Source organism: Dipteris shenzhenensis, chromosome 18 (assembly GCF_047967505.1).
Source record: "Dipteris shenzhenensis isolate YYH24624 ecotype China chromosome 18, Dip_SZ_1.0, whole genome shotgun sequence".
NCBI lineage: Eukaryota > Viridiplantae > Streptophyta > Polypodiopsida > Gleicheniales > Dipteridaceae > Dipteris > Dipteris shenzhenensis.
In genome coordinates this window covers 7,200,210-7,221,846 of record NC_141613.1, presented here as the reverse complement: position 1 = coordinate 7,221,846, position 21,637 = coordinate 7,200,210, and the positions used below count along the sequence as shown (strand labels likewise).

Genomic DNA, 21,637 nt, shown 5'->3' with positions numbered 1-21,637 from the left:
GTCTACCTGCAATCTCTATCCTCTAGCGGAAAAAAGATCCATCTAGGCACTGAAGCATGATGTGGTCATCCGTAATGTTCGGGTCAAAGACAAGGACCCTAACTCTAGGCACCCGATCGGCCTTGACTACCATTGCTGAAGAAGAAGGCAAACCCAGAAGGGGGGGATCTCTATGACCACTCCAAAGGAGGCTCAATACTGGGGAGGTGTCCATGGTACACCTGAGGAAGGCCACATAGTCAAATACAGAGAGAGGTGACCTGATTGTTGTCCTTTCAACAGGATCCAAACCTAGAGTGAAAGGTGAGATAAAAATCCTCCTGGAGGCTAGCACCAAGGGATTAGCCTTGAGCACCGAGGCCGTGGCCTCAAGAGAATTAAAAACCACCTGAAAGAAACCTCGACCAAGGAAGCGTACGTCCGAAAGTTGAGGAGCGAGATCTTTCAGTAAGGCCACAAGCATCTTGCGATCTAGAAGGATGGGACCCATGGATGCGAGCAAAGAAAGGTAGAACTTTCTATCTCCACATCCTTTTTGAGTGGCTGCTGCAACTCATCTTTTGAGAGAATCATTATTTTTGTGGCCAGTCGAAGCGGTCGAGGATTGACTAAATGGGAATTTATTCGTCAATCGAGGTGAAAAGCATGAATCAAACAAAATGAGACTCCATCCGTCAAACCTTGAAGCAAGAAGGCGGGGGGGGCGGGGGGCGGGCGCACTGAGGTAAGGAGGGCTGAGGTAGAGGGAGATGGAGAGCTGAGGAAGAAGGCTTACAAGCTTAAGAGGGAGGAGCTACAAGGGATGGCTAAGGGGCTGAGGTAAAGGGAAGAGAAGGAGAAGGCTGAAGGCTGAGGGAGAGGGAGAGCAGAGCAGAGGCCTTGAGAGGAGCTGAGGAGGGCTGAGGTAGAGGGAGATGGAGAGGTGAGGAAGAAGGCTTAGAGGCTGAGGGAGGAGCTGAGAGGGACGGCTAAGGGGCTGAGGTAGAGGGAGAAGCTGAGGGGAGGAAGAACCACTTAGAGTGCCACGAGTGAGGAAGTCCAACGTCTATGAATCTGTCCTGGAAGCCAGCTGATGGTACAAGCGCTTGGCAAGGGGAGCAATGCTTTTGTACGGCCCAATGCACAGCTAATTCAAGTCCCAGCTGTACGCCCTTGCAGCAGAAATCGGAAATGTTACAGCCCAATGTACGAACTGTACCACGACGCAATGTGTGGTCTGATGCAGTGGAGTACAGACACATGTTTATGGCCTGATCCAGCAACGTATATAGCCTGATGTGTATGGACTGTTCCCACAGTGTACAGCCCTGTTGTACGGCCTGTTCCAGCAATATATGGACGTTTTGTGCAGCCCTGTTGTAGGGCTCAGTTGGGACTCAGATAGGGTGGTTTGGTGAAAAACTAGAGGGGAGAAGAGCAGGTTGGAAAGGGAGAGGGGGAGATGCAGCAGCAAGGCCATTTGCAGGGTGTGCTTTGACCAGGGAATCACTAAGAACGTCACTGAGAATTTGTTTGATCATAAAGAAGTGTACAATCATATAGTCTAGAGTATACTTTCAGCATTGACAAGTTTGGCTTCATGGTTGGAGGCAACAATTTTATAATCAAGCTTCTCGTCTCGCTGCTTCTTGTGGCACCCTTAATTACATTGTCAGGTCGCTTGCAATAGTTGCAAATCTATGGATTCTTCGCAAAGAGAACTTAGTTTCTTCATCACTCTGTGCATCTTTCTCCTTTTCATGAGATTTTGCTTTCTTGAAGCGATTCATGTCTCCTCCAGGATGAGTGCTGATGCAACATCATTAAGTGTCAGGGTTCCCTGATTTGCCAAAGCAAACACACATGCTTCGTAAGATTCAGCCATGCAGGTATACACTCCTCACTAATGGTTACTCAGGCATTAGCCAATTGGTCCACCAAAGCACGAAGATTACCAATGTCCTTAGCCAGCTTTATTCCTTTGTCCAATCTCGAGCCAATATAAGTTCTTTCTTACGAATAGTCAAGCAGCTGCATTTACACTCTTCGAAGTCTTTCCTAGGCCTCATGGGAAGTACTTATTGGCGCCACCTCATCAATCTAGGAATCCGCCAGCCCAATAACGAAAAGGCTAGTGCCTTTGTATCTAGAGTTACCCAGGTGGCCAAGCCTTCGGGGCGATAAGCAGAGGGCTTTTGGTCAACTCCATAAACAATTCCCCACATATCTCGCTCGATCAAGCCAATCTTCATCTTGACGGACAGAGTATGATACTTAGTACCGTCAAACCGATCCTTCTTGTCGAAGTATTTTCCTTCAAGAGCCATGAGTCTTGTCCACATTGATGATCACCCAGATGATGGTTGTAATCACAAAGTATACAAGCTCTTCAATAGGATGGTGATGTTCGATATAAGTTTAGAACAAACTCTCTTTCTAAAGAAGCTACATATCTGCTACTATTGCAAGCGACTTGGACACGTAATTAAGGAGTGTCGCAAGAAGCAGCCAAACGAGAAGCTTAATCATAAAAGAGTTGCATTCAACAATGAAGCCAACCTTGTCAATGCTGAACGTATACTCTAGATATGTGATTGTACACCTCTTTGTGATCAAACAAATTCTTAGTGATTCCCTAGTCAAAGCACACCCTTTTGTGTATGGATGCTAGATCAAGGGAGAGCATCGAGAATTAGATGATCCTAGCATCCAATACCACATTGGAGCTATGTGCACCTAAATGGAGTGGGCGTCTAAGGTTCTAGTTGTGTGCTAGGCCCATGACACATGTAGGTGCTATTAGGCAACAAATTGTAATCACCTCCTTGCATGTGGAACACTTGGAGGTGGTGTGCTTGGTGCAAGACAAGCGAACTCCTTTCCCTTGTCTATTTAATGTCTTGTACAATGAAGAATAGAAACTATGTGTTGCTTGTGACTTCTTGGCTCTTTTATCTCTCTTCCACAATTCTCTTTAGCTACTTTCTAAATTGTAGCACTTCCTTGCCTCTTTGTGCCATCCTGCTTTGCCTAGCTGGCGTCAATCTTCTCAACCTTGTTGAGGTTAAGCCATGAATTGACACAATGCCTCCCCTTTTAGAAGAATCATCAGCCAGTAGGATTGGGTAGGGTGTTTGTGCCTTATCCCTAACTCTCCTTTAGCAAACTTTTATGTAAAGTTTCTATTTTCCCAGTTGATCCTAGAGTGTCCGGGTGCCCAAGTTGGACATCCGTAAAGGATTATTGTTTGCATAAGCATAGTGTATAGAAATTTTATCATCTCCCAATTCCACATATGCGACTTCCTACATTTATTCTAGAAGCTATATAACACTTTCAATCCTCCCAATATTCTCCTCTCCACACTTGCATTCCACACTAGGGACCAAAACCACAGGTTGGCCGAGATTGGTTCACACCAAGAGTTGTGAGAAACTGGCATTCTTACAAGAGAGTATGGAAGCTTTGAATATATAAATTGGGGTAGGCAGCCAGAAAGCGTGTGCTTTCTAAAAGCTGGCACCTGCTTTCTCGCCCGAGAATAGGCTAGCTTTTCTAAAAGCTGGGGCCTTTTGCCGTAAAGTTGGCGATCACAATGGCTCTGCTCCTATGGGCCCTCTATAAAGTTGGGTGCCACTTGTCCTAGTGTTTTTTACCTTAAAAAGTGAAACTTTTAGCACTCTTTAAGGCCCTGTCACAAAAACAAAACAATAGCCAAAGCATTTCACCCATCAATGGTTAGCCAATGCATGCATCCTAGTTCTCTAGACTATGGATGTCCCCACAATGCATGTTAACAAATGCAACCAAAAAAATAGAAAACTTTCTCTTGTTGACCAAATTCAACTCCTTTTGACCAAGTCAAAACCGAATAGTTCTCTTTTTTTCTTGGGATAATTACAATTTCATGACACGTCAAAAGAGGGAAGGGCACAAAAGAAGGTGGAGGGGCACCAAGAAGAGGGAAGATGGAAAGATGGTTGAGGAGCAGCTAAAGTGAGAACATTAGGAACAAACAACAAGGAGTACACAGGGAAGCAGGTGAAGATTATATGGATGAGGAGAACCTTGCTCTTAAAGAGAGGGTTTGGCTCGTTCGAAAATCTTATGCATGCAGGCACCACATAGCTTATACTAAGCAAGGAGATGCCCTTATAAAAAACATAAGCATGTTCTGGTACATAGATTCCATGTATGGCAGTTGCAAAAGACAAGTCCCCATTGGGATTATTAAACAGCTCGTATGAAAGTAAGAAGAGGCACAATGCCTGGAAGGTAGATGACATACTTCCAAGTTTGAGTAGGAACTATCATCACACCATATTATCCAAACCCATGTACTTTTACATTGTGACTCTAAACAATTTGCTCACAAAAGCTTTCTCACTTGCAGTCCTATATCTTCTTGCTTAGGTACTTCATCTTCCAACGCAGTTGGTTTGCCATCTTGCTCATAATGGCATTTATGTACAATAATCTCAACTCCTAGCAGTCACAAACCAGAGGCTTTGGTTTTGCCTGCCTAAAAGTGAACACTCGGAGGACATTTCACAATCAGCGTCGAGCAGAGGATACTATGGTAAAACTGATAGATTGATATGCTTTTGTACATTAAAGAAGCAGCAGTTCGGCATTCATAAGCATAATGTAACTTTTCCAAGCAATCTGCTCCAAATAAAGACCCAACATCCAATGTGAAAGAGCTGGAACGAGAGCTAAGAAATACTTTTACCTTCATAGTATTTTTCAGCCTTCTCATCAAAACTTCTAACTCCTTGGCCTGCCAAAACGTGCATAGAAGTTTTGTTGGAGGGAGATTATACATATCCACATTGAATATCAGAATAATCAGGCACACCTCATGATACCCAGCTTAAGGCTCTGTCTTTGAGGGTTGCTAGGTATTGAAAGGAACCAGGAATCATGCAAATGGAACACACCTTATGCTCTCTTAAGCGAAGTGCAGCTTGCCATTCACTAGAATTAAGACGTTCTTCATAGCTTCTGTATAAGGAGTCTGCATAATGCGCCAGACGATAGTGTGCACGGCATTTTCTCCCTATCCATTGGCTAATGTGTTCATTCTCATGGTGTTCAGAGAGCTCAACTGCTTTTTGAAGATATTGCTGTAGGATAACGTGAGAGCTGCAAAACCATGCACATAAATTCATTCGTGCAGCAATTACAACTTTGATTTTAAGGACAAAAAAATGATACTAGAGATGTACAAACCTGTCAGACCGAGTATTAGCAAGCCACTTTCCAGTAAGACAGTAAACATCAGGAGAATTCTCTTCAACGTTGAAGTGGTTGATGACGTATTTCAAAAGATTAACAGCCATTTCATGCTGACCTTTTGTCCACAAGATTTTTGCTTCTTCAACCTGGACATATGTCTCCTTAGTTAAACAATGTCATATGCTATGCAAGAGATTAAATTTGGCTGGATTATAACTGCCTCAAAAGTAAAAAAAGAGTAGAACGGATAATGCCCTCCTTAAGCAAGGCCAGATGTTCCTGAAAATTGGTACAAATTGTGGCAAGCCAGGTAAGGTCAGGTAGAGAGGGAAAATGACCTGTCTGGGTATGCTACCTAATGTCGCTCTGGCTGGCCATGACTAGGACTATCCACATAATGCTGCACATTTTGCTTTAAAAGTTCATATATATATATATATATCGATAGAGAGAGAGAGAGAGAGAGAGAGAGAGAGACAGAGAGAGATAGAGACAGAGAGATAGAGATAGAGAGAAATAAAGAAAAAAAGAAAGAAAGTCTATTAATGTCCACGGGAGACCAACAGGTCTATGGAACAACAAAAAACCGTCTAGTACATCTGCTAGGGAGGGCACATGGCAGCTCGCAGGGAGTGCAAAAGCAACCCCATTAGACTCACTTTGCTTTAAAAGTTCATATATATATATTATATATATATAGATAGATAGATAGATAGATACACACTTTTTTTTTTTTGTGAAACCAGTAACTATATTATTAACATGAAATCAATGTACATGACATTAGACTCCAAAAGAGAGCCTAATGGAAGAACTCAAAAACAGTCAGAAAACACTTCAAGGCTAGTAGCATCCAAGTCCCTCGCAGCATAACTATAATATAAAGATTGCTTGAGGGACATTTTGAAGAAAGCATATGCCTGAAGAAACTGTTGTCCCATCCTACAATGCAATCTCTGTGTCCAAATAGTCCATAGTACCCAAAAACGAGCCCAGTGAAAGAAAAGGAGGAATGGAGACATCTGAGATGAGAAGCATCCAAACATCCAGAAGAGTTTCCCGAATCTGATAGAGGGAAACCGAAGCCGCAGCAAATGACACTCGAGAGTGCGGGCAAGACCATAACAAATGGGGAACTGTCTCACGGTGATGAGACCAACGGGGGCAGGAAGAGGAAGCAATACGACGTGCTGCCAATTTCACCCCAATGGAAAAAGCTCCCACTATACATCTCCAAAAGAAAAGCCTCTGTTTCAATGGCAATTTAGCTTTCCAAATTTTTTGAGTTGTGATTGCCACCAAGATAAAGGCCTATCCAAATTCCAAAGAGTGTTGGCATGCTTATCAATCCATGGCGGTGGAAGAAGAAATCTGTAGACCATCAAGGAGGCCAGATTATGCATTGAAAGTGAACAGGTAGCAGGAAATAAGGAAGTCAGATTCCAGTCCAGTAATCTGTCCTGTACAAACAGTAGAGGAACAGGAACAAATGGCTGCAAAATAGTTGTAAGTATTCTCCAAATGGGCCTATGATGCAGACCCAAGGGGAATGTCCTGCAAGCTTGTGGAAATGAAAGCACATAATCATGTTGATCCACAACATCTTCGACAAATCTTATGCCCAATTTCATAAGATTATATGCTTTAATAGGTGCCTGTAAAGCAAGAGGCGATTCAAACACCTTGCTCAAATGGATGCTTTCTAAGCGAAGAGAATTACCATGATGGGAAGAAGCACCTGACCATTTAGCATAAGAGAATTCTCTTCCAATCATGAATAAAAGCAGTAGAAACAGGACAACCAGGAATTTCCCCCTGAAATGTGGTCATGACTGCTTCCCAGTGATCTGTAATCCAATGCCCATATGCATGGGACGTCATGTTTCCACACATAGCTGCTAACATAATAGCCCATGGCTGTTTTTGCTGAAAAAAATCAGCAATCATAGTGCTCTTTCTTGCCAACATATGAAACTGAAGATTGAGGATATTCAGTCCTCCATGAGTCTTAGGAGAACAAACAGACTGCATGGGAAGTAGTCGCAAAGCCTTTTTGTGAGATTTGCTTTTCCAAAATATCTCCATAGCCTGGGACATATAGGAAGCCAAATGCTTAAAAGACCAGGAAGAAGAGGCAAATAAAATTGCACATGTGCCATAATGATAGACTGTACTATCCAAAGTCCAACATGTAGAGGCCAAGTGGACAAATGCCAGTATTCCAGCTTCTTGTTAATCTTTTGAAGCACCCATTTGAGCTGTTGTTGACGGGTAATATTCCAACCAATGGGATACCCTAAATGCCTCACAATAGTATGGGAAGAAATAATGTGGCCTGGCCAGAGAAGTGCATGCCAATCAGCTTCTTTCAATGCTAGAAGATTCGATTTCTGAAAGTTAATATGCAGTCCATCAGCTATGCCAAAATCATTCAGAGTATGCATCAAATGAGAGAAGTCACTTTGAGAATTCCTGGGCATGAAATATGAATCATCAGCATATGCCTGTGCAAGAAATGGCTGTGCCGCTGGAATTTGCAAGCCATGAAGCTGCCCTGTATCTACAAGATGGTCCATATGCAACAATAACGGATGAGTAGCAATGGCATACAATAGCGAACTAAGAGGGCAACCCTGTCTCACTGAGCAGGTCATAGTCCATGTTCTTGACAACCCACCACCAAGCAAACACTGCGCAGTGGCATGAGAATAGAACCAGTAAATAATATGGACCAGCCGAGGGCCAAATCCCAATTTATGCATAGTCTGAGAGATAAAATCCCAATGGACAGTATCAAATGCTTTCGCAATGTCCACTTGTAGAATGAGAACATCTTGTTTAGAATATGTGGCATACTCAATTGCAAGTAAAACATTGGAGATATTGTCAGTAATCTGCCTTCTGGGAACAAACCCATACTGCCTGGGATGAAATCCTGCTTGCAAGATAAATCGAACCCTGAGGACAATCATTTTGGCAATGAGTTTGTAAATGACTGGCATAAGAGATATGGGCCGCCAATCAGCCATTGTCTCACACAACCTTTTTTTGGGGATCAATTTGACAAGGCCATGTTTCCAAGAAGGAGAAAGAGATTGTTCCGCCCAAGCATGATTGATCATAAGAAGAAGAGTGTTCTTGAGAGATAGATAGATACACACACACACACACACACACTTTTTTTTTTTTTTTTTGGGGGTAAAACCAAGATACTTATATTATAATACATTCATTTACATCTGGGCAGAGCTCAAAAGAGAGCCAAAGCCCTATCCATCAAAAGCAGTAAAAGAAAAGCTGAATACAAGAAACATCTAAATCTTCCTCATGTAAGGCATCATATAAAGACTGCCGCAATGAGGCTCGGAAGAACTCATATGGCTGCTGAAGTGGAGAATTCAGATATGCTTGATTGCGCTGTAACCAGAGGGTCCATAAGGCCCAGTATCTGATCCAGTGGAAGAAAAGAGAATACTGTGATAAAGAAGCTGATAGTTTGCCATATATCCAGAAATACCTGTAGAACCTGTGAGCTGGGAATCTGAGAGATAAGAAATAGGAGATTCTGTCTAGAAGGTCTCTGGAATATGAACAAAACCACAGTAAATGCGGAATACTCTCAGATGAAAGATGACATCTTGGACAAAGGGGCGAAGCTATCCTTCTTTGAGCCAATTTCACCCCTACTGGAAGAATACCAACAATACATCGCCATAGAAAGAGTCGTTGCTTCAAAGGCATTTTCAACTTCCATATCAATTGCAATCTTCCTTTCCACCAGGCTAATGACTTGTTCAAATGCCATAGAGAATTAGCATGATGGGCAATCCAGGGAGGAGGTAATATCAAACGATAAGCCTGTATAGAAGTCAATAAATTCAAAGGCTTAGAGGATATGCTTGTATTTGAAGACCAAATGTGCCAATCTTGAAGCCTGTCTCTGACATTCAATGTCGAAATTGGAATCAGAGGGAGTAAGAGATCAGCAATAGCTTTCCAAATGGGTCTATGATGCATCCCCAAATTGTATTGTCGACATGCTACTGGAAAAGTGAGAATATTTCCTTGCATATCTACTACGTCATCAATGAACCGGATACCCATTTTCATAAGATTGTAAGCTCTGATGGGTTGTTGAACAGCAAGGGGAGAGGAAAACACAGCACTCCAATGAATACTTTCCATTCTGAGTGAAGAAGCTAAAGAAGCAGGATGGGGAGACCATTTGATGTGAGAGAGTACTTGCTTCCAGTCCTGAATCAAGGAATTAGAAAATGGACAACCAGGGATTTTACCTTGCAATTTGCAACTACTTCCGATGGATCAACTAGCCAGTGTCCATAAGCATTAGTGCTCATCTGTCCACTCAAAATTGCCAACATGATAGACCAAGGCTGCTCTTGTTCAAAAAATGTCTTGAGCATAGTGATCTTTCTTGCCAACACATGAAATTTGATGTTTATTATATTCAAACCACCATGCATTCTTGGTGAGCAGAGGAAGTCCATTTTGAGCAGCCGTAAAGCTTTTTTATGAAGCTTTGTTTTCCAAAAAATCTCCATGGCTTGAGACATAAAGGAAGTGAGATCTCGAGATGACCAATGTAATAGAGGAAGATAGAACTGGACATAAGCTAGAACAATAGACTGGACAATTCGAAGCTGTACATGCAGAGGCCAAGTGGAGATCTTCCAATATTCTAATTTGTTCTGAATTTTGTTTGCCACCCAGGACATTTGTTGCTTATTGCTGATTTTCCAGCCAATGGGATAGCCCAAATGTCTTACTATGTTTTCGAGATAAACAATCTCGCCTGGCCACAAGTACACACACACACACACACACACACACACACACATCAAACACTTTATATGACTCCAAAACAACTTCCCCCCAAAAAAGGAAAAGGACCACACTTACCTCAGCTGGTTCGAAAACTGCCTTGTTGTGCTAAGCAGATTCAGAAGATATCGTGTACTATCAAGAGAAGAATATCTGTAGATTATGAAGAGGAGATGCAAATGCAGTTCTAAAAGGATTGAGAGCGCGATCAGAGTGAAGCAAGGATGCTTCCCCTCACCGACACTCTTCGGGCTCTACATTGATGAGATCACGACTTTCATTGATCGCCTAGGAGGGGAGAGATCCTTGCTTGCTAATTGAATGATACAAATATTGCTATACACAAATGACATAGTCCTCATCTCCTCTTCAACAGCAGGCCTACAGAGACATCTAGAGGCCCTGGAGGTGATTTGCACGGAGAGAGACCTCACGGTCAAGGTTATGATCTTCAATACTCCATCAACATAGCTTCACATCTCGAGGAGAACTGGTGGAGATCGCACAGACATACAGGAGCAGTCTTCGCAGAGCCATTCTTCACAATGACTCACGATCCTTGCTTGTTGATTAGATGATACAGATACTGCTATACACAGATGGCATGGTCCTCATCTCTTGTTCAACAAAAGGCCTACAAAGGCATCTAAAGGCAGGTAGAGAGACCTGACGGCCAACCTTGGCAAAACCAATGATCTTCAATACTTCATAGGCAGTACTTCATCAACATAGCTTCACATCTCGAGGAGAGCCGGTGGAGGTTGTATAACCTTATACCTATCTTGCGGCAATCTTTGTAGGGCCCAGTCTTCATGATGACTCATGCAGCTAGGGCACGACTCACACAAGGGTAGAGAGCTCTAGCTCGAATAGAGGGACAGTGCTTCCAGACACTCTCATAGGAATCCACAACGAAGGGATGTCTTTTTATGATGAGGCTAACAGACATGTATGCAAAACACTTCTGGGAGAGTGACCTATTGGGAATCGAGTGGCAAATATTAGAGAGGCTACAAGTGACTATGGGAACTAGGATGATCAAAAGTAATCCCTCGGTCCATCATTAGATCATACACGTAGAGTTCCTATGACACCACTTTTGATTGATGCCATCTTCCAAACAATGAAACGTCTTCACAAGGTATGGGCCTTGTCTCATTGGAGGATACCAAGGTTGGCGTTAGATTCGTCCAAACGACTAGCCGAGAGTGGGGTCCTCACAACTTGGTACGCACGCATATCCATGTGGTTTGATAGTCAAGTATTCAGTTGGATCGCCTTTGGATCTCCCTTCCCCAGATCTCGCAATATGAGATCAACCGTATCATACAGTTCAATCTACTCAACCTCTATACATCCTGGACTTGGGTTGGGAACAAGGAACCCCCCCACCCGATCATTTCCAGGAGTATCAAAAGATGGAGTGATTACCAAGCCCCAATATCTGGAGGATAGACGGGTCTCACACGAAGAACTGAGGATTGCAATTGGAAAGATGCTCAAGGTGGGATCTTAAAATGTTTCTAATTTCAAGAAATATAATTTCAAGTTTCAAGAGCCCCATCAGTTGAGGACCGAGGCAGGGAGAGCCACAAGTATCCTTCCCCTTATGGATAAGTGAGACGTGGATCGTTTCATCATTGCTAAGACATATAGATCTTAGCGACCCCCACCTACACACCAAAAAAGTCGAAAATGTTCTAAACTTCTTAAAGAGAGCAATGGATCTGCAGGCTATGCATCTTTAGGACATGCAGGGGTCGGCTTGTATGTGCCATTTGTGATTGTACTTTGTCTCATAGGCCCGGAAGGCCTTCCGACATTCATACATCTCTCTCTCTCTCTCTCTCTCAGAATTGGCGCATCGTTGATGATGTATTTTCCTTTCGGATGATTTTGTGTCCCATAGGCCATGTATGGCCTTCCGTGGACCTTTAATAAAATTTCTTTCTTTCTTCTTTCTCTCTCTCTCTCTCTCTCTCTCTCTCTCTCTCTCTCAGAATTGCTGAGTTGAAAGAATGCATGCCTTTGCACAGAAAAAGGAGAAAACAGATGCACTTTGAGTGCTTTCTCTAGTAGCCAGGAAAGGGGCAATATAGGACGCTCAAGGACGCTCAGGGAATGTGTGAAGACAATGGCAGTATTAACCCGAGTGCTGGACATTGTGGACTAAGGCGATGCCACAAACAAGGAGCTCCACCATGGCCCTCCAAGGAGCAAAAGTAGAGAAAGATAAAAGCATAGGCAGCAGTACAAGAGCTGAAGAGGCAAGTTCTTCTTTACCCTTAACATCTCCTTCCCCACCACCTCCAACGACCTCCCTTCTCCACCCCAACCCTTTCCTACCCACCTCCTTTACTCAATCCTCCTGTGGCTCCTACCCCATCTCCTTTACTTCCATCTCCCCCATCACTCCTGGTTACCTCCCTTGCCTCAATCCCGACCCTTTCCTACCCACCTCCTCTACTCAATCCTCATCCTCCCCCTCCTTCAGCTTCACCTCCTCCTCTTGCTCCCGTTCATTCCTCCTGTCTGGGGGGGGGGGTTTCCTAACACTTCCGGAAGTATTACCGGAGGCCTAGGGCCACTGGTGCGAGAAGCGAGTAAGACGTGCCATAAGTGTCACTGATGGTACGTAGGTGAGTGCTTGTCGATGGTGTCAACTATGTGCAAGCGGTAGATGGTGTCAACTATGTGCAAGCGGTACAAGTGCTGAAGTGATGTGAGCAAGAAGAAGACCAAAGCGGAACAACATCATGAAAGCCATCCCTCGACATGAACAGCAAGGAACTTCAACCACATGACACAGGTCCGTTGTACTAGAGAGGAGGAGAACACAACGAAAAGAGATTTTAGAGTAGCGAGCAGAGATGGGAAGTAGCATAACTCATTAGAAAGCAAGATGACTGATACACTCCCAGAAGATACACACGAGGCGAGCTCTTGACTCTAGCCTCTCACTCCTTCACTCCCGCCTCTCGCCCCTGCCAGAATGTCCCTCCCCTTTCCCCTTTCCCCCTCTTCACCTTCTCCTCCTCTGCTCCACCCCCCGCTACCAATCTCTCCACATTCTTTATATTGGATGCCTTCTTGCACCCTTAGCCATCCTTAGCCATTCCACCGTTTGTGGGCCGCTCTGTCCTTGATGGCTTCCGCAACACTCCAGCCTGTCCTGGGTCAGTGAATCCCGTGCTCCATGTGTTCTCCTGCGCTCCTGACACTAGTTGGTTGAGAGGGTTGGTGCACCACCTATGCCTCTTAACTGTTGGACTGCTTCCCATGTGCACCAACAGGTGTATCCCGCGTACCATTGCGCCAATACTTCCCTCTGATTGACTTTGACCATGGTGAGTCGAGGTTGAGGTTTGGCACTCTTCAGTCATGTTCTTCAGTCATGTATTGCTTCCGTCATGTCCATGTCAAGTCCAAGATGTGAACACATGTGAACACGCTGCGACTAGGTATGACCAAGGTCTAACAACTTGGCATGTTGCTGAGGTGACCATGACGTGACCCAAGTGTGACTCTTGGTGGGTCGCCATAAACTTTGAGTACAACACCTCCCTAGCCCTTTCCCTTGCTTATTCCTCCCCTCCCCTAGTCCCTACCCATCCTCTTCCTTCCTCTTCCTCCCCTTCCCTATTCCCTACCCAGCCTCTCCCCTCCTCTTCTTCCCCTCCCCTAGTCCCTACCTAGCTTCTTCCCACCTCTTCCCACCTACCCTCCCTTTCAGCCCCTTCCTCCCCTAGTGTAGGCTCTTCTTCGGTCCCTGACTCCCTACTTCCTCCTACCGGATCTCTCTCTTCAGGACCTCCATTTTCTGCACCCCTCCTTTACTCGCCTTCTTACCCTCTTACCCCCTCGTCCTTGTACCCCCTCTCCCCTTCACCCTCCACAGCGGAAGCACTCCTGGCAGATAATCTGCGCTTGAGAGATTTAGTTATGCAGTGCATGGAGACATGCAGACTTCAGGGAGCTGCGATTCAGTCTCTCACAGCACAGATACACACACTGACTGCTCAGCTATCGACAGTTGAGAGTCATAGATCAGATCAGGACTCCCATATTCGCCAGCTTCATACCAGAGATATTGCTCGGGACATCCAGTTACGGACACATGCTGAGCGCATAGTGCAGCTGGAGGCACGCATTCAGGAGCATGTTGTGGCATGCGATGATCGCCTCCAGCAGCTGCATGTAGCTCCTCCAGCTAGTGCAGCAGTTGAGGAGAGGCTGGCCACACTGCAGATAGAGGTACAGAAGACCTCAGAGTGGGTGGACGTTGTGCGTAGAGCCCCACAGGCCCAGCAGACCACAGTCTCTGAGACTATTGCCGAGAGTCAGTGGCGAGCTCAGAAGGCCCTCAACATCCGCATCCGCGGAGTTGAGCGATCAGATACGAGATCAGCCATGGATCAGGCAACAGATTTCATATCTGGGACACTCGGAGTTCAGGATCATGCAATAGTAGCTGCATATCGAGTGGGCCGGGATCCAACACAGCACCAGCCACTTATCATCAGATTCAGAGATGCTGAGGCCCGTCTCGCAGTATTACGAAGGAGATCCAGACTGAGGGACCATCCACAGATTCACATGGATGAGGACCTTACAGCTCTTCAGTGGGAGGAGCATAGACGTCTCATTGCACAGATGGATGTTGCCCGTCGTGAGGGCAAGTGGGCTGTGATCAGAGAGGGAAGACTTTTGATAGGAGCTATGCGATCTAGACCGGCTGGAGCCCACAGTTGACGACACGAGGCCTATGGGACACGTAGCCTGCAAGATAGCTTGAGTTTCGCAGTTTGGAACTGTAATGGTTCCCTCATAGCTCAGCCTGGCAACTTACGAGAGGCCTTTTTTGATCAGGACATCATCTTCTTTACAGAGACCCATGAGAGCCCAGAGAGAGGCTTGCCCCAAGTGACAGGGTATGCCTGAGAGTCTGTCTTTCGACAGCTTTCGACAGCAGACTAGACGATCAGGAGGAGTCAGAGGATCTGGCGGTGTGGCAGTTCTTTATAGAGAGCATCTCAGATCGATATTCACAGTTGTAAGGAGAGACCATTGGGCCAGATATCTTTGGGTACAGATCAGGAGACCCCCCCTGAGAGACTTGTTTATTGCAGTATGCTACTTTCCCCCGAGAGTCTCGTTATGCCTCAGATGGATCAGGACAGTCACCTTTTGAGGATTTGTCAGCCGATGTATTGGAGTACTCACGCCGCGTAGAGGTCATCCTTTTAGGAGACTACAACGCGAGGACATCAGACAGACAGGCAGAGATTTTGGACTTTGCTGAGGACCCAGTCTTAGTTCCAGCGGGCGGGGCTGTCGGGGGAAGTACGCAGTACGATAGGGGTGAAGCAGGGGTGTCCTTTGTCTCCGACACTCTTTGGTCTCTATATCGATGAGTTAGAGATGTACATACAGACGATAGGTGGTACAGGTTCTTTACTGGCAGGATCCACGATACCGATTCTCCTCTATGCAGATGACGTGGTTCTTATTTCTTCCTCTTAGCAGGGTTTACAGGCACATCTCCATGCACTCCACAGCTTTTGTTAGGATAGAGGGTTGTCTGTAAACCTTGGGAAGACCAAAGTCATGGTCTTCAACACGTCATACCAGGTTTATAGGAGAGGCGAGTTCTCTTTCACATTTGATGGGCAGGAGGTGGAGCTAGTCAGGGAGTATACATATTTGGGTGCCACATTTAGAGGTCCAGTCTTCACCATGACGCATGCAGCACGAGATAGGATCAGTAGAGGGTATGCCGCCTTGGCTCTTCTCGAGAGGCAGTGTGCACAGTCACATTTTCAGCATCCCGACACGAAGTCCTTACTTTTCGATACGCTGGTGAGACCTGCAGCCATGTATGCTAGCCTCTTTTGGGCAGGAGATCTCACTGTTGCACATTGGAGACGAGTAGAGAGGTTACAGATCATCATGTTCTCCAGATTGATCAGAGCGAAGCCCACGGTACCGCATCAGATTATGCTCACAGAGTTCGGAGCTACACCCCTAGCGCTAGATGCAGCATTTCAGTCAGTTACATACTTGCATAGGATCAGGGCGCTCGGAGACTCAGCAGCAGGCAGAGCACGATTACCGTGGCTAGCACTGACATCCTCGCAGATGTTAGCGAAGAGAGGTCATACCTTTTGTTGGTACCACACAGTCTCCACATGGCTCACCTCGTTGGGCTTGGATATGGATAGGCTGCCACCATTTCGATACAGCATAGATGCCCCTCGCCTCCCTCTCACTCGACATGAGCTCAGTCAGGTTATCAGGGCAGATTTGTTGCAGCTACACACGTTTCGCACTTGGGTTCATCCCACGGAGCTTCCTACGAAGATGGCCACATATCGTGACCATTTTCTCAGGATTTCAGAGGATGGCTTCATCATATCCCCAAGATATATCGGCGTTCATATGTCGCACTCACTCAGGATTGCCTTGGGCCAGCTCAGGGTATCTTCCCACAGATTAGACGTTGAGGCCGGCAGGATGCGTCGTACAGCTACCGGACATAGACCCAGGCGAGAGACTAGGATATGCCCTTGTTGCACTATGGGGGAGGTGGAGACTGAGGAGCACTTTGTTTGCAGATGCCCTTTATATTATGAGATCCGTGGCAGATTTCACTGTTTATTTGGGCTTATTTGGGCACGGATTTGGACCTCTCTCTTGGATTATGGAGTATGAGGATCAGTATTGCTTAGCGTTGTTCATCAGGGAGATCACCAGATACAGAGAGAGATTCCTCAGAGAGCACCGTCGCATCCCTGCCAGAGACCTGCTTATTCATGAGGAGCAGGACGAGGCGCAGGACCATGAGCACAGAGATAGCCCATCTTGCCAGAGAGCACCGATGGTTCCACCCCGAGGATGTACATATGACATGATCCGGCAGCACCGCAGGATGATCTTACACAGAGGCCGTACCCGTCGCTTTATTTCTAGACGACGGAGGATGATGGCAGATTTTCGGAGGAGATTGCTCCATGGAGACTTGGCACCGCCAGCAGCCCATTTGACACTTGCCCAGATCTTCACACTCATGGCAGGAGGCATGGTCGATGGCCATGACTTCCATCATTTCTTTGGATCACAGACCCCTTAGGGAAGACGATGTTCCTCATATTTCATATTTTACATTTTGTATCTAGGCAATTTTGGTACTCTATTTCATTTCATTTTGTATCTAGGATTTTTGTAGCCATTTTTGGCATCTTAGCGGTATTACGATGAGGCCACCTAGTTGGCGCATCGTTGATGATGTATTTTCCTTTCGGATGATTTTGTGTCCCATAGGCCATGTATGGCCTTCCGTCGACCTTTAATAAAATTTCTTTCTTTCTTTCTTTCTTTCTCTCTCTCTCTCTCAGAGATGCTGAGGCCCGTCTCGCAGTATTACGAAGGAGATCCAGACTGAGGGACCATCCACAGATTCACATGGATGAGGACCTTACAGCTCTTCAGTGGGAGGAGCATAGACGTCTCATTGCACAGATGGATGTTGCCCGTCGTGAGGGCAAGTGGGCTGTGATCAGAGAGGGAAGACTTTTGATAGGAGCTATGCGATCTAGACCGGCTGGAGCCCACAGTTGACGACACGAGGCCTATGGGACACGTAGCCTGCAAGATAGCTTGAGTTTCGCAGTTTGGAACTGTAATGGTTCCCTCATAGCTCAGCCTGGCAACTTACGAGAGGCCTTTTTTGATCAGGACATCATCTTCTTTACAGAGACCCATGAGAGCCCAGAGAGAGGCTTGCCCCAAGTGACAGGGTATGCCTGAGAGTCTGTCTTTCGACAGCTTTCGACAGCAGACTAGACGATCAGGAGGAGTCAGAGGATCTGGCGGTGTGGCAGTTCTTTATAGAGAGCATCTCAGATCGATATTCACAGTTGTAAGGAGAGACCATTGGGCCAGATATCTTTGGGTACAGATCAGGAGACCCCCCCTGAGAGACTTGTTTATTGCAGTATGCTACTTTCCCCCGAGAGTCTCGTTATGCCTCAGATGGATCAGGACAGTCACCTTTTGAGGATTTGTCAGCCGATGTATTGGAGTACTCACGCCGCGTAGAGGTCATCCTTTTAGGAGACTACAACGCGAGGACATCAGACAGACAGGCAGAGATTTTGGACTTTGCTGAGGACCCAGTCTTAGTTCCAGCGGGCGGGGCTGTCGGGGGAAGTACGCAGTACGATAGGGGTGAAGCAGGGGTGTCCTTTGTCTCCGACACTCTTTGGTCTCTATATCGATGAGTTAGAGATGTACATACAGACGATAGGTGGTACAGGTTCTTTACTGGCAGGATCCACGATACCGATTCTCCTCTATGCAGATGACGTGGTTCTTATTTCTTCCTCTTAGCAGGGTTTACAGGCACATCTCCATGCACTCCACAGCTTTTGTTAGGATAGAGGGTTGTCTGTAAACCTTGGGAAGACCAAAGTCATGGTCTTCAACACGTCATACCAGGTTTATAGGAGAGGCGAGTTCTCTTTCACATTTGATGGGCAGGAGGTGGAGCTAGTCAGGGAGTATACATATTTGGGTGCCACATTTAGAGGTCCAGTCTTCACCATGACGCATGCAGCACGAGATAGGATCAGTAGAGGGTATGCCGCCTTGGCTCTTCTCGAGAGGCAGTGTGCACAGTCACATTTTCAGCATCCCGACACGAAGTCCTTACTTTTCGATACGCTGGTGAGACCTGCAGCCATGTATGCTAGCCTCTTTTGGGCAGGAGATCTCACTGTTGCACATTGGAGACGAGTAGAGAGGTTACAGATCATCATGTTCTCCAGATTGATCAGAGCGAAGCCCACGGTACCGCATCAGATTATGCTCACAGAGTTCGGAGCTACACCCCTAGCGCTAGATGCAGCATTTCAGTCAGTTACATACTTGCATAGGATCAGGGCGCTCGGAGACTCAGCAGCAGGCAGAGCACGATTACCGTGGCTAGCACTGACATCCTCGCAGATGTTAGCGGAGAGAGGTCATACCTTTTGTTGGTACCACACAGTCTCCACATGGCTCACCTCGTTGGGCTTGGATATGGATAGGCTGCCACCATTTCGATACAGCATAGATGCCCCTCGCCTCCCTCTCACTCGACATGAGCTCAGTCAGGTTATCAGGGCAGATTTGTTGCAGCTACACACGTTTCGCACTTGGGTTCATCCCACGGAGCTTCCTACGAAGATGGCCACATATCGTGACCATTTTCTCAGGATTTCAGAGGATGGCTTCATCATATCCCCAAGATATATCGGCGTTCATATGTCGCACTCACTCGGGCCAGCTCAGTGTATCTTCCCACAGATTAGACGTTGAGGCCGGCAGGATGCGTCGTACAGCTACCGGACATAGACCCAGGCGAGAGACTAGGATATGCCCTTGTTGCACTATGGGTGAGGTGGAGACTGAGGAGCACTTTGTTTGCAGATGCCCTTTATATTATGAGATCCGTGGCAGATTTCACTGTTTATTTGGGCACGGATTTGGACCTCTCTCTCGGATTATGGAGTATGAGGATCAGTATTGCTTAGCGTTGTTCATCAGGGAGATCACCAGATACAGAGAGAGATTCCTCAGAGAGCACCGTCGCATCCCTGCCAGAGACCTGGTTATTCATGAGGAGCAGTACGAGGCGCAGGACCATGAGCACAGAGATAGCCCATCTTGCCAGAGAGCACCGATGGTTCCACCCCGAGGACGTACATATGACATGATCCGGCAGCACTGCAGGATGATCTTACACAGAGGCCGTACCCATCACTTTATTCCTAGACGACGGAGGATGATGATAGATTTTCGGAGGAGATTGCTCCATGGAGACTTGGCACCGCCAGCAGCCCACTTGACACTTGCCCAGATCTTCACACTCATGGCAGGAGGCATGGTCGATGGCCATGACTTCCATCATTTAATTGGATCACAGACCCCTTAGGGAAGACGATATTCCTCATATTTCATATTTTACATTTTGTATCTAGGCATTTTTGGTACTCTATTTCATTTCATTTTGTATCAAGGATTTCTGTAGCCATTTTTGGCATCTTAGCTGTATTACGATGAGGCCACCTAGTTGGCGCATCGTTGATGATGTATTTTCCTTTCGGATGATTTTGTGTCCCATAGGCCATGTATGGCCTTCCGTGGACCTTTAATAAAATTTCTTTCTTTCTCTCTCTCTCTCTCTCTCAATGCTTTCATTCTCACTTCTAGGATCATCGCATCAAGAGTCTTCTCTTTGACTTTTTGGTCCGATCACAAATCTATCAAAGACAGAGTGGATCTATCACAGATCTATTAGAGACGGAGTGGGATCGAGTTGAGAGACTCCACGTTCTCGTGCTTTCATGGATGATTCCCAGTAAGCCTTCGGACCCACATCAAATAGTTTTGGCTGATTTCGGGACATCCCCACTATAGCTCGATGCAGCATTTCAGCTTCACATATCTCTAAAGGATTAGACACTATGGATCTTGCATCATAGGGGGACGTACACTTCCTTGGTTGCCTTTATCCTCCTCCATGGCAATGGCAGAAAAGGGTGAACAGAGGTGCTCATATGCACTACATGCAGATGCTTTTGAGAGTCTGGGTCTCCACAAAGACAGACTACCTTTGCCTCCCTTTCAATACAACCTCGTGGCCCTCTTTATACCGCTCACATATTACAAGGTAAACCAGCTCATCCGAGAGAATCTTCTACACTGAGTACTTGGTTGGCAGCTTGTGAGCTCCCTTTGAAGCTCCTTCTATCAGAGACCACTACCTACGGATTTCAGCAGAGGGGTTCATCGACCAACCAAAATACACATAGATCCATCTCCCCTATTCCATGAGGATTTCAATCAAGCGGTTCTGGGTCTCATCACATTGTCTCCGTATTGAGATTTGTCGGACGGACGGCATACCCAAAGAGGGTCGCATTTGCACTCTTGCACTCGGGAGATCGAGTCAGAGGAGCATTTCGCTTTTTGATGCCCAGTGTACTACAAGTTTAGAGGCTAGTATCACCGCCTTTTCAGGGATGGTTTCGGATCCCCAAATAGTTTCCTATCCTACCCAGACTAGAGATGCTTGGCGACCTTCATCCATGAGGTCGTGCGACACAAGGAACGGTTGCTCAAGGCACACCAAACTCCAATCAAAGCATGATCACTCAATTCTTCTAGCTAGACAGCACCAACCAGTAGGACCGACGGAGGTGGCGGTTCCACGGCTAGAATCAAGGACACATTAGACTCGTCAGCATTTGAGGCACAAATCACATTAGGGACCGATCTTCCATGCTCTTAGACATGATGCATGACCCATAGAAGTTACTGTGGCACTCGTACGCTGTAGAGCTACAGCTAAGTGATCATAGCGGACTCCACATGTCTACAGTTGCCAACCCCCTATCACCACCATCACGGCAACCTAACACATCCACAACCCCCTCCTAGGATTGACACCCTTGTTGGCTCCCGCTTCATGAGCTCAGAGAGTTTTCTCTTTATGTACCAATTCCGTTATAATCATAATTATAGATTTTCTTTTGTA

At 46.1% G+C, this 21,637-nt stretch overlaps 1 protein-coding gene across 1 annotated transcript in view; it reads right to left on the bottom strand.

The window, feature by feature from the left end:
* ATM (Serine/Threonine-kinase ATM-like protein) overlaps nt 1–21,637 on the bottom strand; it is a 312,761-nt gene that overhangs the window by 104,280 nt on the left and 186,844 nt on the right. Inside the window, exons 56-58 of the mRNA XM_087389269.1 lie at nt 5,212–5,363; nt 4,920–5,124; nt 4,712–4,759 (exon numbers count right to left, since the gene is read on the bottom strand). Coding sequence (XP_087245395.1) covers nt 4,712–4,759; nt 4,920–5,124; nt 5,212–5,363 — 405 coding nt within the window. The remainder of the gene's footprint in view (nt 1–4,711; nt 4,760–4,919; nt 5,125–5,211; nt 5,364–21,637) is intronic.